Source organism: Salminus brasiliensis, chromosome 19 (assembly GCF_030463535.1).
Source record: "Salminus brasiliensis chromosome 19, fSalBra1.hap2, whole genome shotgun sequence".
In the NCBI taxonomy this organism is placed as follows: domain Eukaryota; kingdom Metazoa; phylum Chordata; class Actinopteri; order Characiformes; family Bryconidae; genus Salminus; species Salminus brasiliensis.
This window is the reverse complement of record NC_132896.1, coordinates 19,394,628-19,412,601: the sequence shown is the minus strand read 5'-3', so window position 1 is coordinate 19,412,601 and position 17,974 is coordinate 19,394,628. Positions and strand designations below refer to the sequence as shown.

Below are 17,974 nucleotides of genomic sequence, written 5' to 3'. Positions count from 1 at the left end.
GCTCTTCACATACACTGGGAAGCCCCCACAGTTTAACGCTGGAGCCGGTGAAGTTCTGGCCCCTGTTGTTGCTGAGGGTTATAATAAATTTCAGGACTTGTCATCGACTTAAATATTTGTATCCCGGTCACGTTGCGCTCTGTTAGCTTGTAAAGCCGCCCGGTTTTTTCCCCCCAACCTGAATAGAAATGTCGTCATGGAAAATCCGGTCCTCTCTTTTTTTCCCGCGTCCTCCTTTATGAACTGCACGTAGAGCCTACACACACACACACACACACACACAAACTCAAACACGGGTCATATACATCCGCACACACTGTAGAAATACTTTTATTAAACTACAAAAAAGAAAACAGGAGCATTTAGTCCAGCTAACCGAACCTAGCCTGAGCCTTAATGGTCACTGCACAACACCAACCGGGACAGTGAGCACAGTTACTAAAGCACTAGCGTCGCCGCTTCAGGCCATACTGGTCGCCTCTTTAGTCCCTGCCAAAATATAAGCAGGCTTTAGATACAACACAGTTCAGGATCACGAACACATTCCTCAGTTTATACTCTGATTAGCAGGCTGCTGTCCACATGGATAAAGCCCAGGTTGCTAAATTAGGAGCATGCAGTCTATCCCCGTATGATCGAACTGAGGACCAGCTCTTGGGCCTCAGTTCCCAAACTTTCGAAGTCCAATGACAAAAAAAAAATCAGACCTTTATCTGACGTGCTGTTATCTAACTTAGCCACAATGTGGCGCCCTAAAACAACTTTAACAAAATATTTGGGCTTAATTCACATTCCATCAAATTGTTTTCTTTTTTATCTTCTGGCTTTTATAAGTAATGTTGATAATACAATAGCAGAGCATCTGTGTTTCTTTAGAAATTATTGATGTATTTATTTTAACTTCAGAATATTATCACAGGACCATCTGCATAGTTTCTTCCAACTTAGCCACAATGTGGCGCTCTAAAATTACTTTTACAAAATATTTGGGCTTCTCATTTCAGCCTGGAAAAGCAACATTTTTATTGTTTAAAATCACATCTCATTGTGCTGCACTTCTTTCTTTTTCTTCTGGCTTCCATAAGTAATGTTGATAATACACTAGGAGTAAATCTGAATATTCTTTAGAAACTTTTATTTATTTATGTAATTATTTTTACACATTTTTAAACTTTTTGCTGGGAATACACACAGTCATATCAGAATATTATGAGCACCCCGGTTTGGAAAGGACCATATAAAAAGGACTATTTATTTCTCTGTATACTTTATTGTCCTCCTTTCATCCTTTTCTTCAATGGTTATATCAGCTATATCAGCACTTTGTAGTTCTATAATTACAGACTGTAGTCCATTTCTCTACATCCTTTTTCCAGCTTAGCCACAATGTTGCGCTCTAAAATTACTTTTGCAGAATATTTGGGCTTATTTCTCATTTCAGTCTGGAAAAGCAACATTTATATTATTTACAAGCACATCGCTCCAGAGTACAGTTAAGACAGGGCAGTTTGCATTTCAGAAAGTCGCATCTACAACCAAATCTGGTCAAATAACTGAGTTCAAATCAAATCAAAATCAAATCAAATCAAATCAAATTTTATTTGTCACATACATAGTAATACACAATATAACTTGCAGTGAAATGCTTTTTTGACAGTCTGCCCACATCAAAGCTATTCAATAAAGATCTAAATTTAAACTTAAACTAAACCTTAACTTAATGAAATAAAGTGCAAAAGTGCAAAAAAATTAAAATAAATAAAATAAAAGTTACATTTAAGTTAAATTTAAATTAAAAATAAAATATAAAAATATGAAAATATAGAAATATAGAAATAAAAGAAGCAAGAAAATATACAGATGGAATAGTGCGTGTCTGTATATATATATATATATATATATATATATATATATATATATATATATATATATATGTATACATATGTACATATTTATCTGTATGTGAGTGTATGTGTGTGTTAAAAAGAAATATTTGCGTTATTGTCCGTAGTGAGTTGTCCGTGAGCCATAGTTGTGTATTTGTGTATGTTGTGTATGTTGTGTATTGTATGTAGAAATTTTCATTTAGTGTCCTAGTCCCTGTCCCCATTCAGGGCACGGATGGCTTGTGGAAAAAAGCTCCTCCTCATTCTCTCTGTGTTAGCCTTCAGGGTTCTTAAGCGTTTCCCCGAGGGCAACAGAGAAAACAGTCCATTGTTGGGATGACTGGGGTCCTTCACAATCTTACTGGGGTCCTTCACAATCTTTTGAGTTGAGCTGTCAAAAAAGCGTTTTACCAAATGTTTTAAAGAATACACGACTCACAGTCATGTAGTGACATGCAGACCTATTTTCTAGACGTAGCCACCATAGCACAAAGACTGCTCTTTTATAGGAAGGGTAGGCTACTTGGATCCTTTCTGCCACAGAACGTTCCTGCAAATGAGAACATTGAGCCATCTGGGCCAACTAGCCCTATATATACTGCATGTAGTCAGTGAAACAGTCAGGTTACAGATACATTGCCTGATGGTTCTTGTTCTGAGATATGCTGGTAACACATGCGCCTTGCAGATATGGTTATAGTTCGGCCATATTTGTGATGTAAGCATTGTAACCCCTGCTTTCTATCACCACCACTGTAATGAAATAATATGATACGTTTTTCTACAATACACAATTTCACATCAGACAACTCTCATTTTGTTCATATGTCGTCTAATCATGCAAAATCGGGGAAATTCCCCTTTAAAGTGTGGTCAAAGTATCTCAGTTTACTCTACAACATGATTAGGTCTCAGACTCATGTACAGTTTAACACTGTACAGTTTGTAATCCATTAGAGCCAAATTACATATGTATACATTCATTTTGAGCTAATTGTTTGAGCTCGTTGATTCAAATTTATTATGACCACCCTGGTTTGGAAAGGACTCATCTAGGACTCAGCCCATTTCTACCATGTATTTCTTTGCATGCTTTGTTGGCATCCTGTCACCCTGTTCTGGTTGCTGGACTGAGAACAGCCCACCGACCAAAAATATCCCGCCGACAGCGGACTAAAGGATGACTAACACAACCTGTGCAGCAACAGATGAGCTTCAGTCGCTGACTTTACATCTACAAGGTGGACCACTGTCTACAGTGACAGTGGACAGTGGACAGTGAGTGGACACAGTGTTTAAGCACTGCTGTGTATGATCCACTCAAACCAGAGCAACACACACTAACATACCAAGACCATGTCAGTGTCACTGCAGTGCTGAGAATGACCCACCATCCAAATAATGCCTGCTCTGTAGGGGCCTGATCATCGAAACACGGTAAAAGAAGGCTAGAGAAAGTATGCAGAGAAACAAGATTGACCCCAGTCGGTAATTATAGAAATATACGGTGCTCCTATCTGTTAGGAGGAGCTGTCTATCAAACATCCCACAACATATTTAGAACCATTTCACACGAGAACTTTAGTTGATTTTTTTTTTTAGCTTTCCACATCGTATCATCACTCTAAATGACTTTGTTTACATGTCAACAAGCGAGTTATAAATGTTTAAAAGTCCCTTTACGTGAAAGCAGGCTTTCTCAGTGAGCTGGGTCATGACCTGTTGCTCTCTTCCTCTCGGTTTAATTGATCTGGTTACATTTGTCAGGTTTAATAGATCTGGTGAAGTAATTTGTGCCCCCCCCCCTTCCTCCTCTCTCTCTCTCTCTCTCTCTCTCTCTCTCTCTCTCTCTCTCTCACACACACACACACACACACACACCCTCCCTCCCTCCCTCCCTCTCCCCGTCCCTGCAGAAGAAGTAGCAGCACCGCTCTACAGCAGGGAGAGCCGGGCATGCGCAGTGGCGCGAGGCGCGCGTGCTGTGCTGCTGAGTGCAGTGACGGAGGGGTTTGATATTAGCGGCTAATAGAGAAGAACTACAGGAGCTGGAGGAGCGCTGGCTGTCAGAGAATGCCACGACAAGCCCAGGTTTTCCATTCAGCGAGTCTGAGCGAGAAAAGCAGCGTCCTCTCACAAGGGTGTTTCATTTTTAACCTCAAATCCTAACTGTAGCCTAGCTCATGCTAGAAAGCGCCCAAACAAAATGCCAACGGGACTGAATCCGCCAGCCAGTGGGATACCTGTGTCCGATGCAGTGGGTACGTGCAAGGTCAATGCCGTTTGGCCAGAGCTCATACTGGGGTTGGGTCTACGTGGCGATTTAGGGTCATTTTCAGGAGTGCTGCGGCACTGTAACGTTACTTACCTGCGGGTCTAAATTAGCCCACCAGCTTTAACCCACAACGCTTTTGTTCGCTGTAGGACTGCACTGTACAGTACGATACAGAAACAGAGAAGGGGGGTTTAATAGCGAAGCTCTTATTAAAGGGACTGTTCATGAAGAGAAGCGCCTCGTAGTGAACTGTGGTGGAGGATTTATGCTAATAGTCTGCAACGTTACTTTTACTGATACGCTTCCTCTGTACGAATAGTGAAGCTACAAAGTGTGTTTTTTTTTTTTTTACAACAAAGTGAATTACTTGTTAAGCTAAAAGACACCGTCTTCACATTTGTAGAGCTCTAATAGTATCTAATTGTGTGGCTCCAGTTCATAGCTACTACCACTAGCTATGTTCGTACTACAGTTTCGTGTAAACAATAGAGCAGAAGCCCCTCCTTTCTTGGCTTCTTCAGGGGTGAATTGTTCAAAACAGCATAGCCTATACGAGGTATTTGAGTGGTCTTTTTAGAAGATTACCTAATCTGCCTTATTTATTGACCCTTTTCCATACAGGGGGTAAAAGATTTTTGAATATATAATTAATAAACCTGCAAACAAAATGGCTTTCAAAATCAATGTGGCTTTTAGCCATCAGAGTAACTGAAGACAGTGGAGAGAGCTAATATCTGAGACAGGGAAATTCACTGAAGCATTTGGAGGCTTGTGTGGTGTTTAAGACTTACATACGAGTAACCTTGTAAGTCTGCCTGGATAAGAGCGTCAGATAAACGCCTGAGATGTAAATGTACTAGGTTTTGGATCAGCATTGCTGTGAGGATTTGCACATCTGTGTCAGCAAGTAGCTGAATACCTGTGAATTAGAAGAGGAGACTCTTAGCTCAAGTCTCAACTCAGAAAGCCCATTGATGAGCCTCAGGTGAGCACATGTGTTTGCCTGACATTGGCCTACTCTGTCATCTTTATAGGATCTTTCAAGAGGAGGAAAAGGAAGTCCATCATAGTGACAGCGATGCTGTTCGTGGTGTCTATACTTATCCTAGTCTTTGGGTTGGCTGCTACCACAAGGACGCAGAACATCACTGTTGGTGGTTACTATCCTGGAGTCATTGTAAGTAATGATGGGTGTAACTGTAATAGTCAGACAGTCTTGTGCATGTATTGAAGATATTGCTTTTTGGATGTCATGAAAATCTTGCTGAGAAACGCTGTGAAATAATTTTGTTAGAATTAGTTCTGTGTGTATTTTGTTACAGTAAACTAAAGATGGATGTCTGACAATTTGTTACTGTTACTGTTACTGTTGTTCTCCTCACTGTTCAGGGACAGTGTGACTCTGCATGCGCACAATAGAATCCATGTGGTGAAATTTCAGCATAGTATAATAGGGGAGACCAGAGAACAATCTAGCATACTGTGTTTTATGCTAAAATAATAATAATAAAACCAATAACAAGATTAATAACTGTTTAATAACATAGACAAGCATTCAACACTTATCTGCATGTAATAACAATGTAAATTAGTTTGGAAACATTTCAGATGAAAGCAGCACAAGTGCAAAAACCTTGGCTAGTTGTAACAATGTGTAGTTGTTCAATATGTAAATAAATGCAAAGCATAATTGGGTTTTTTTTTTCAGACCTAGCAAAAAAGTAAAAAAAATGGCAAGTTTACGTTTGACCTTACAATAGAAGAGCAAACATCAGCACCATAAAACTGAAATATCTGCTATTAACATGCCATGTAAAACACATAACTGTTTTGAATTTGACATATTATCACTTTCACATAAAAATGAAAAATAGCTTTCAATAGAAGTTCATGTAAAAAGATTTTAGTCATTTTGGACCATTTCTATTGATCCATTTATTATGAAGTGGTAAATGATGGATAATGGATAACTAGAATGGAAAGGATAAAAGGGTAAACTGCCACTTTAAACTATGTCAAGCATAAAATGGCTAAAATGGAGCTACAACTTTTTTTTTTTTCAGCAGGGGAATACAGTCTTATGCAAAATATGTGTTGATGATTTTAATTGTTAATTTCTTTCATTTGTGAAAAAAATGTGTGTATGTTACAGAGGCTGTTTACTAGTTCTTTATTAAAAAAAAAAAAAAAACTAAACCAAAAGACTGTATACTCCTCACATTGTTTGCTCTGGGAACTGCCTCCATCATGTACAGGGTGTACTTGTAAATTATTTACATGCTTGAAAATGGTGCTATGTTACAGCTGCCAAGAGAGTAATTAAAAAGATTCAAGTTTGAATTTGGACAAAGGTCTCAGTAACACTTAAAAAAAGGGCAAATTTAGGGAAATATTAAATTGCTGTCAGAATTAGAAGTGTTGTTATGGGAATCTGGAAATGAGACCTTTTTTCTATGTTAAACATCCATGTAACATTTCATCGTTAGGTCATGCCCCGTTCCGCCCTACTGAACACTAATTAAGAACTTAAAAATACAGTAATGACTGGAAGGTAATGAACATTTGTACACTTAAAACCCAGAAAACATGCCCAGCTAAGGACACTAAAGTCTATATCAAGAGATTGGATACTGAAATCTGAATGAGTGGTATTTTATCTTTAGGGTCATGTCAAACTGACTTTTCTTTCAATGAAGTGATCCAACCAGTAACAGCATTTATCCTGTGTTATTTTTAGCTTGGTTTCGGCTCCTTTCTCGGAATCATTGGAGCCCATTTAATAGAGAATAAGAGGCAGATGGTAAGAGGTTTTACATTACACCACTTCTTCATATCAGTTTTCCTGTTTTTGCCCTGCATCCTACAAGTCATTCTGAAGACCACAACAAAAATGAAACATTGCATCTTTAAGGAAAATTTCTCATTGGTCCAAAAATCCATGTTGGTCAGCAGGAGTGCAGGCTTTTAAAGAAATTTTCTATGTTTTTACTTATGTTGTTATAATGGTGGAAAAGGCTCATGGCGTTCAGTCTGAATATCAGAATTTGTTCCAGGGACTCTGGTGAGATGCACCCAGAAATAGCTTGGTGTAAGAGGAGCAGGCTAGATGTCCAGGCAGGAATGTACGGAAGCCGTCGCAGAGCAGAGGGAATAGGAGGTGTAACTCTCAAAATAAGGAATTGGCAACTCTGGGACAAAAGACTACATCATAGATGTCTCAGAACACAAGTGTTTAATAGAGACTTTATCATAAATAGGAATATGCAATGATTGTTGTATCTATACAGCAGTTGGAGGTCAGCTTGATCTGTCAGAGGGTTAGAGGTTATCACTGGTATGAGGTTAACATTTCTGTAGAATATAGGCCATCAGAGTTTTGGGATCCTGATGTTTTGCAATGCTTCAAAATGCGCTGTTTACAGTGTTTTGACACGGTTGGGGCTCATCGCCATGCGGTCGGTTGTAGAATGTGGTATGTCACTGGGAGTGTTCAGATGCTTCCTTCCAGAGGAGCTGCGTGGACTGCAGACAGAATGAGGTGACGTGAAACCGAATCCTCCCTGTCTCTGAGTCAGAGGAGGGAGGGCACTGCTCATTGAGGGAGAGCCTGGCACACTGCCAGCGAGGGGGGCACCAGAAAAGAGAATCATTGGTCAGACGGCTTTATTCCCAGCATGTCCTCCACAAAGGTCTTCACACTCGCCGACCCATGTCTGATAAGTAGCAGACACATCAAATAGGCCTAATACATACCACTGTAGTCTGCTAGTGAATAGTAAAATGCACATAAACCAGAACGACCAATAAATCTGGGTAAATTATGCACTGATATTACAGCTTTTGGAAAGCCTCAATTGAGTCTAATAGAGAGACCATACATTTGGTGGCACCTGATTATCCATTGTTTCTTCTGAGAGTATTAATAGAGTGTTATTAGGTGGGTGTTATTAGTAGGATGCTCTTCTAGAAAGGGCCTAACATTAAATGTTTTAGCTCCAAGAGTATTCCTGAGCTCTAGTACTGATGTTGGATGATTTGATTAGTTCTGGATCACAAACATCACTCCCAAGTCATTCCAAAGGAGCTCCAGCACTCTCGAAAATGGAGTTCTACTGCTCCACTGACCAATGCTGGGGAATTCATACCCCTCTAGCTGACGCTTGGCTTTGGGCATTTTGGGCATTAAGTTTAGATTATGTACATTTAGACAAACGGTTTCCCCTCTGCAGAATTATTTTTTAAAAGCAGTATTATTGTGAGTTCCTATACCCTATAGGACATTTTTTTTCTTAATGGGATTATAATGACCATAGGGTTAACTGGATTTATTACCTAATAATTAATAGTGATAACTACAGTGTCATTTTAAACTATTCAACCTCCCTAAAGTCATCAGATTTGTCTGGATTGACACCTACACAAAGCACAAATCGAAAACTGAAAAATGCTGCTAAAACCATTAGTGCTCATTGGGATATTTATATTGGATATTATTTAGCATTTTGCATTATTTCTCCTATCTTGTGCAAGTCTATAGCTTCTATCACATCTCTGTGTTAGTCCCTAGAATGCTTTTTGGTCTTCATTTTACTGCTTTCTTTCAGATTCACAGTCTGACCAACGGCCCTTGATTTGTGGGGGTCTTTTATCTAGAAAAGGTTGACCTTTTTAATAATTCACAGGTAGAGGTCAGTTGTAAGCTAAACTGTCGTTAGGACAATATCTTTCATCTGAGTCAATTTGGAGCTTCCACAACAATTTCACAACATTTCTCAGCCAATAATGTTTGTCACTGAAACACTGTTTCTTACATAAAACCAAGATTTTTTTTGTCATCTTTTAATCCATTCTAATCCAAACTAATTTGATGTTTTTAAGATGGTTGAATACTTTTGCTAGGCACTGTATAATCTGTACAGTAACTCCAGTAACAATCAGTGATTGTTCACAGTATTGCCTGGTGCATGGACACCTTTCTTTTGGACAAGTTTGTTCACTGTACACACTAAAGGAGATCAGATCTCACATACTGAAGTTTCAATTAATCATCAGACAGAAAATGGGACATTTATTAATTAATTGGTGTGATCTTTAGAATTGTTTACATTATAGAATGTCCAAAGAGATGGAGAATATTTTTTATGTACCACTGCTACTACTACTAGTAATAATAATTACAAATTATTTAATAATTATTTAATAATGACATTATTTAAACAAGTATTAATATTATGCTAAGTGTTGTTTAATTTGCATAATATTGATACTTGAAATAAAGTAGTAAATAATTATTAAGTAATGGAATTGTTATTGATATTATTATTGTTATTAGTAGTTGTAGTCATATATAAAAATGTTTACTTATAAAGCACTATTCAGATAAACATATAAAATCAATGATGCACCTTAAAGTACTTTCATTCTGGGCTCTTTTTTGTATGTGGGTACCAAGCAACAAACTTGCCTTGTTGCCTGTGATTTTGATACATAAATGATGAAAGTAGCTGACTAGTGTGTTCTCTGTACAGTAAGTTCTTGCTTTTGTATTTGTTGCAGCTGGTGGCCTCCATCGTCTTCATCAGCTTTGGTGTGGTGGCTGCGTTCTGTTGTGCTATTGTGGACGGCGTTTTTGCTGCAAGGCACATTGTGAGTTCTTCTTCTGAGTATCATGAAATGCTCGCTAGAGTCTGTCTTTTCACACACCTTAATGTGGGCTTTCTTACGTGTTTGCTAATCTCTCACAGGATCTAAGGCCTCTTTATGCGGGCCGTTGTGAATACTACTCCAGCGGAACCCCCATCGACCTAGATGTGAGTTCACGTCACTGCCTCAGAGGACCCTCACCGACCCATTTTTTAACTCCTCATAACTCTAGTTTTCTCTGCTGCTTTTATGGCTCATTTTTTTATTGGCATTTGCAACAGAATGATGCAGCCAACATATTTTCAGATGAGTGTCTGGTGTTTTTAGGTGCAGTGTCAGACTGCCCGTGTGTCCTGTAAGCTGCGTGTGAAAAGCAACACCTGCTACTGCTGTGACCTCTATAACTGTGGCAAGTACGTGTGCGGCACCACCACACTCACGCTGTCGGGATTTCCTCCGTTTCTCCAGGCAGATCTCAGGCCAAACTTTGCTATCTTTGTTTTTATCTTGGTTCTAAGTTCATGGTTTCTAATTTGTTTTGATTGAGCGTGCCTTTTTTCCCCTCAAGCTCTGTTGGAAAGAACGCTTGTGTTTACTTATGTTTCAGAGAACATCCTCTTTTGGGACTTCAGAATAAAGATGTTTTGAAAAAATTTAGGAAATCCACCATGATTTGGAAGTAGGTCTTTCCATTTATAGCCCCTCGACAACATTGCCAACCCATGATTTGTTGTGGTTGAAGTACTCAGTGTGGCTGTGTACAGTTTACTCCATTGGGAAACATGCGGTACTACTGGAATGAGTGGAGGCTTTTTTTTCTGCATGTCCTGGCACTTCTTTTCCCGAAGTGAGAACCAGGCCTCATTCCTGAACTCCACAAGCAAATTTTTTATTGGATTTTAAACTGTAATTCCATTCATTTGTGGTCTAAAACATGGCAAACTTAAATACACAGTAGCCTAAATTAAGTGTTTGGATATGTTTTTCATGTTGCGCTCTTCTTAAGAGTGATGTGCACTGGCAGTAATTTCATTCTTATTTTTGCATGAAATGTGTTGTGAAAGTTTTCCTTTCATTGTTCTGTGTTGTGTTCTGTTTCATTTTATAATTTGTGCTATAATGCACTTCTCTGCACCCCAAAACAGTCGTGTAGAGCTCAGAGGAGGCTACCATGAGTATACAGAAGTCCGGAGTTGCCAGGACGTCGTGCACCTCTACCATTTACTGTGGTCGGCTACCATTCTTAACATTATCGCCCTCTTTCTGGGCATCATCACGGCAGCAGTGCTCGGAGGCTTCAAAGACATGGTATGATGGTTTATATCTGACATTTGTTTGTTTACTGTTAACCTAAATGTATGTTTGTTGTTTTGAATGTTCACCATTGCAGGGTATGTATTATTTGTCCTGGTTAGTTTTTTAGAAAATAGTAGAATACAGTGCTGTTAAAAAAAAAGATTTATCTGAGAAACATGAGGAAACACAAAGCACAGTTTTTAGATGATCATTTCACTCATTAAAAATGTGAAGAAGCCATTGCCCCCTAAACTCAACATCTGGTTGTGCCACATTTCGCATCAACAGCTGCAACCAAACCCTTTATATAACTGGAGGTCAGTCTTTTACATCACTGTGTCACTGACTGACAAAATATTATAGCAGCACAACATCCTCACACCATCATGTTTGACTGTTGATGTTCTTATCATGAAACGGGGCCCTTATATATTATATTGTATTATATTAAATTGTAATACACTATAATATTAAATATTCCAAAAGTTCTACTTTTAACTCATCAGTTCACAAAACATTATTCCAAAAGGCCTGGGAATCAGCAACGTGTTTAGCAAAGGCCAGACAAGTCTTTCTGTCCCTCTTGGTTGAGAGTAGTTTTCACTTTAGAACTCGCCTGGAGTCTTTTCTGACTTCCTAGATGAGTCGCTATTATGGCCTTGGAGGAAACATTTGGTAGCCCGCCCACTTCTGGGAAGATTCAGCACTGTTCTTCTCACTGTGGTTCGCTGAAGTCCTGCTGCAGATTTGTATCCCTTTCCAGACTGATGATTGATTATTTCAAGGCCTCTTTCTTGTTTCTTTGAGAAATTCTTTGGATGGCAGCATAGTGTGCTGCTTGTTGAGACCTTTTAGCCGACTGTACTAGTTTAACTGATCACCATTATAAACTTAAACTTAATATGGTGTATTTATTGAGGAACTAGGGGGGTAGTTACTTTTTAGACAGGACAGTCTTTGTCTTTTTCTATTTAATAATCCTAACTCTGAAGCAATTAAATGTGATATGTGCAAAAAAAGAAGAAAAATGTATGCTTTTTCACAGGACTGTAATTATTAAATATTTTTCATATTTGTTTTCAAAGATGCCAACAGCAGCCCCTGACACTTGTGAGCCAGACACTATGGCCATCCCTGGACCCTCAGAGACTCTTGCCCCAACCACGTCCAACTCCTTCTACAACACTGCCCCCTGCCTACCACCTTACACTGCCTATGATCTACAGGTAATCAGGTTAATATTCTGCTTGTATTAGCATGTCAGTAGGATAGGATAGTCACATAGGATGCTTTTGTAAATGGAATCATGGTCAATATAATTTGGCTTTTTTAACAAGAATTTACCAAAAAACACCTCAAGCAAGTAATGTCAATTAAATAAATTATATTATGAAAAAAAATTTGATTGCATATATATATATATATATATATATATATATATATATATATATATATATATATATTTAAAAAATCTCCATTGGATTTAGGTCTGGGCTTTGACTATATAGCCACTCCAGAACATTCATCTTATTGTTTTTAAACCATTTCTGTGTAGGTTTTGCTGTATGATTTTAAGTCATTGTCTTACTGGGAAATATATCTTCTCCCAAGTCGTAGTTCTCTTGCAGACTGAACCAGAGTGTCCTCTAGAATTTCCCTATATTTTGCTGCATTTACTTTACTATCTTCCTTTACAAACTTTACAGGGCCTGCTGCCGTCAATAGTCTTAGAACCAAAAAGCTCCATTTTGGTCAAAGAACATTGACGTTGACATTCATTTTTTGTACATTCTTGTCAAACAAAGCCAAAATACCTTGACCCTGATTCAATTTATAAAGGCAATAAAAGGGAAAACCATCCAAAGGGTGTTTTGTTTATAGGCACTGTACATGCGTGTATGTTGTAATGATGCACATATTCTTCTGGATCCAGACTTGATTCATTTTGGATATTTTGTGTATTAAAAGGGGGAGAACGAATATATGGAAATAAGTTACAGAAAACTTGTTGTACATAGCACAGATTGTTTAGGTTAATATAAATTAAGGTTACCAAAAGCTGCTTCCAAATGCCTAGTTTTAATCATTTCCAGCAGTTGCTACATTAGATGGTAAAAGAGAGACATATATATACATTACATTTTTGATATGTGATGAAATCATTACACCTTTATGCATATTCCTATATGATTGGTAGTGTACTTGACAACACCGCTGCCCTCCGTGGGGCTGACTGGTATTTAATTTACTGGCAAAATAAGCACACTAAGACATCTGACCAAATGGAGTCTTCGGGCAAGACTATTAACTCTACACTAGAGCAGGGCAATATGACAGTATTGTATTGTGATAAAATTTTGCTATTGTGATAACAATATACTTTTCTAAGCATATTAAGAATACTGTTAGTGCTTGGTAAACACTGATCAGCCGCAGGTTTCATTACAAACAGTGTAATTAGACTGGTTTAATAAGATGAAGAGCAGCAGATATTGAATAAAAATCACTCTTCAGTAAGGGAGAGGATCTGAACAGTAGTTTATACGAATCTGTTGCTACTGATCTTTTTAGTCTGATTTCATGTGTCATGATAAATATCTTGTAAATATGGCGAAACAAAGTCTTTAAATATTGTTTAAATATTTTTACCATATCGCCCAGCCCTGCCCTACACCCGCATCCCTTAATAATATGAAATGTAGAGAGAGAGAGAGAGTGAGTAGTAGAAGCTTTTGTTGTGCTGTGGGTACCCAGAAACAGGTTAAGAAAACACTGCTACGTAGCCCTTAAATGTTTTTATGTGTATTAGTACATCAAATCTACATTATGTCTTTGCAGGGCTCCATGTTCCCTGACTCTTCTGGCCTATCTGATGACTCTCAGTCTGGAGCCAGTCACATGTGGCCAAGTATGATCCCTCCACGCTACTCCCCGCCTTATTATCCACCTGATGATAAACCACCGCCATACAGCCCTTAAGGGACCAGACAAAGGGTCATGGGAACACGTACCATATTGCCAAGAGTTCAGAGGAGAATGGGCATTTGTGAACACTGTAACACCATGAATAACCATTGTAGTGTATGACCTACTGCTGCTGTTGAGGCCCACTGTTCAAAGAGTCTCGCTACAATGTGTTGTCTGCTGAACGGAAGACGACTACAGGCTATGGCTTGCAGCTAGAGGAATTCATCCCTACGGAGCAGATATAAGCAGTGAGACATGAGCAATTATCCAGTGTAACTTCAATATACAAGGTGGCCTCTTTACTCCGTGCTACAACTTACATAAACACTGTTCACAGTTATGCCTTAAAAGTGTCTGTCTGCTTCTGAACAGCGTAAGCTCTCTGCTCCTGTTTATGGACCTCCTCCGAGTAGAGCGCCTCTGTGGGCTTCGCTTTTGGACACAGTGACTCTGCCACCCTGCATCTGCTTCACTAGATAATGTGAATGCTTCCAAAGGGGCACAGAGTGTCCAGGTTGTTTTTGCCTTGCCTTTGCTGAAAAGGAATCTTGTTTTCTTGTCTTCTCATTGATTTGCACTTTATCGTCCCTGGTCTGATTATAAATGTAATAACATCAAGCTAGAATACTAGAATACTAACTACTTGAGTCCTTTTTATTGTTCGGGCAGCTAAAAATATGTGTATGAAGCTCAAATCATTGGTTACTTCAACTTGTAATATATTGCTCGGGTCATTTAGCACACTGCCTAAGGTGCACGTAAAAAAAGTCTGCGTTTGAAGAAATCATCTGCAATGTAAATATTCTGTTTCAGAGTTCTGAATAGTTAGAAATGTTGTGATGACATTTAGATCAGTGCTTCCTAAAGTCAGTTCTGGTGACCTGCAAATTTGCTGTGCACATTTGTGTGCTTGACCTGCTCAAAGGCTTTGTTCAGACTAGGCAGCTCATATCCGCTTCTAATAACGGATTTCCTTTGACGTCAGAATTTGTCACAGGAAAGTCTGTGATGTCACGATTTACAATTGAAGTACTTTTTCTTGTTTTACAGTGAATCTCTAAAGATTTAACCCCTGGATATTACTGGATTAGCATTTTAACCTGTTAGCTAACTAACCAGGTCAGCTGTTAGCTGCTGACCAGGTCAGCCTTATGGACTTATGTCCTGTTCATGTAGTAGTTGACGAAAATGTCTACTGTGAAATATATCTGTTATCAAGCTACAATAATGAAGAAGCGATGTACATCAACATCTAAGTATAAAATTACCTTCTGGTATCGGCCTCATATCCGTAGAAAATGATGGGTCGGGTATTGGAAAGAATGAATCTAATCTAGCCTGAAATAGCACACTGGCAGTGTGTGACGTAAATGTTGTCAGCTGTGTATTTCTTCCAGTGGGGTAGTGGAGTGTTTGAGTAGTTTGAGCATGACAACCTACTTTTAGATGGTCATCTCGAGGGAAATGCTTCAAAAACAGCTCATTCTGAATGTAGGAGCTCTATCAGAGAGATATTGGCTTGGATATTGGCTGGATTGGATATATTCAAGGCTGAGTATTGAGTATTGGCATTGATATCTGTATTGGACATCTAACATCTCTGATCCGATCTAATAAATGTTGTTTTGCCTGCCCCGACTAGTCAGTGTATTCACACAGTGTATGTCGTTAATATGGCAAACAATATCGACATGCGTACAAGTGCCACCTTAGTCTGATTATATGGATACGGATTTGATCACTTGTGATATGAAATAAATCTCAACACAGTTAAAAAAAATCTGACCTACACCTGCGGTGTGAACAAAGCCTAACAAACTGACCGAATGCTTAAGTAGTTTGATAATTAGTCAAAGAGTCAACTGCGTGTGCTGAATGAGGGAAAGCCCAACAAAGTGCTTAGTGTGGGGTCCTCGGAATTGAGAACCCCTTCTTTTTAGGAAATACTTATACACATGTATCTTTCTTCAGATTTAGAAACATGGAAAGTATATTGGTCATATGCAAGTGAAGTACAAGTCTTTCAAATGATTTTTTTTAAAATAAATATGCACAGCTTTTGGGAGATCATCAGAATCTGAAGCATCAGAATCACTATCTAAGCGTGTTACACATAGAAGAAGTTTGGCTTTGTAATGATAAACACACTAGACAAGTACATAGGCTGTTGAAGTATTTAAAAATCCATATTAAAAATATATATTAACTAAGAAGATAAGAAAAATCTGGAAATGTAATAAATACTATGAATTATGAGGTAAAATAGAATATGTGCAGGGTCTGTGGGATCTGTACTATTACCATTTATTACATTGATATGATGATAATTTTATATTTTGTGCAAACATGCATTTATGGCATAGAGTGGAGTTCTGGGCCACAGGGTGTGTAAAGTTTTATTTAAGGGGTCGTTAAGTGTCACAGCTCTGGGAATGGTTAGAAGAGGTGATGTCCAGATATCCTTTCTGCTGTCCTGACTATGCAGTGGAGTTTGGCTTGTGCTTTTGAGTTGGACGATTCAAACCACATGATTATGGATGACGTGAAGATGAACTCGATGATTGCTGTGTAGAACTGGGCAGGTCATCAGTGTGGGTTGAATTCCTTTCGCCACCCCAGGAAGACCATCCACTGCTGTGCTGTTTGGCTATGGAAACAGTGTTCCCCTGCTACTCAAGGTCTTTGAATATGGTAGTACCCAGGAACCGGAGTGACTCCACGGTGGGGGAAAAACCCCACAGAACCATGGATTATATGTTGAGGGGATTTGCAGTTGAGCATGGATGACTGCACACTGCCGCATTGTTTTGTTGGTTTAGGAACTCCATGATCCACCAGCAGATAGGACAGCTCTGACAACTTGACCTGCAGGATCTCTGGCACACTGGTGTTAAAAGCTGAGCTGAAGTCCATAAACAGAACTCTGGCACACATCCCTGGAACGTGGAGATGCTGTACAGTAAAGTGCAGTGCCACATTTACTGCACCACTGACATATCTAATTGCTCTGTACACAAACTCCAGTGGGACTGTAAAAGCTTTTAGGTGGGCTTTTACCAAGCATTTACAGATCCTGACAAGAGGACAGGGAAACCTGTAATAATGTTTTTTTTTTTTTTTTTGGGGGGGCGGCTAGGATGATGGTTGAGGATTTGATGCCTGTAATAATAGAGAAAAGTTCCAATGAATCTTTTAAACATGTCTGAAAATTGGTGCTAGTTGATCACAGCAATGCTTTAGAGTGGATGAAAAGACAAAATTGGAGCCCAAGGCTCCCGCCCCCCTTTGTCTCCTAAAAAAACATAACATCGTAACATCCTGCTTATTGATGGTAAGAGAACCAGGGTGGAGCAGGAGGTTATTTGACCAACTGACAGTTTTATATAGCCTCTTTATTGTAACTGCAGAACGATAGAATAGTATATTCAAGTTTTACTCTGTCCATCTGTACATGTTTCACATAAACCGTCTCTGTGATCTAGTATTACACGTCGGAACTATAGCGACATGCTGCCTTCTTTTAATCACACATTTACACAAGTCTTATGACTAAATTGCAGTTCTGTAGTCATTGTGATTAGTGATGAGTCTATAGGTTGAGTTTATGTGCTTTATTTAAAGCAAAACGTACATCTGTAACTGTCAGAACAGAAAAAACTGAGCAAGGATTACAAATAGTCTGGTGTGTCTGTTCCAAATATACTTTAGGTGTAAAAATGCTATGATACCAGTCTTACTTTCGCACTACATGGCCGGGTGTGGTGACTTATGCTATAAAACAGCTGAGGCCTTTACTTTATGTACATGTTTTTCTTCCCTTGTCCAATCAGACTTGCCTTACTGTTAGATTTACACCACTCAAAGCCATACTGTGAACAATATGGAATTCAATGCTAGACACCACCAT

At 38.8% G+C, this 17,974-nt stretch overlaps 1 protein-coding gene across 2 annotated transcripts; it reads left to right on the top strand.

Annotated features, from left to right (window-relative positions):
- Positions 1–3,861: 3,861 nt before the first annotated feature.
- On the top strand, positions 3,862–16,137 carry tmem255a (transmembrane protein 255A). 2 transcript variants are annotated; one of them, XM_072664172.1, is made up of 10 exons: positions 3,862–4,147; positions 5,196–5,338; positions 6,899–6,961; positions 9,718–9,807; positions 9,906–9,971; positions 10,132–10,217; positions 10,412–10,483; positions 10,950–11,112; positions 12,186–12,326; positions 13,939–16,137. In XM_072664172.1, exons 1-10 carry the CDS (start codon positions 4,093–4,095, stop codon positions 14,077–14,079), a joined length of 1,020 nt encoding a protein of 339 aa, XP_072520273.1. In that variant the 5' UTR covers positions 3,862–4,092; the 3' UTR covers positions 14,080–16,137. The 2 variants fall into 2 exon arrangements, with proteins under 2 accessions (XP_072520273.1, XP_072520274.1); XM_072664173.1 differs by lacking the exon at positions 10,412–10,483.
- The last annotated feature ends 1,837 nt before the right edge of the window (positions 16,138–17,974 follow it).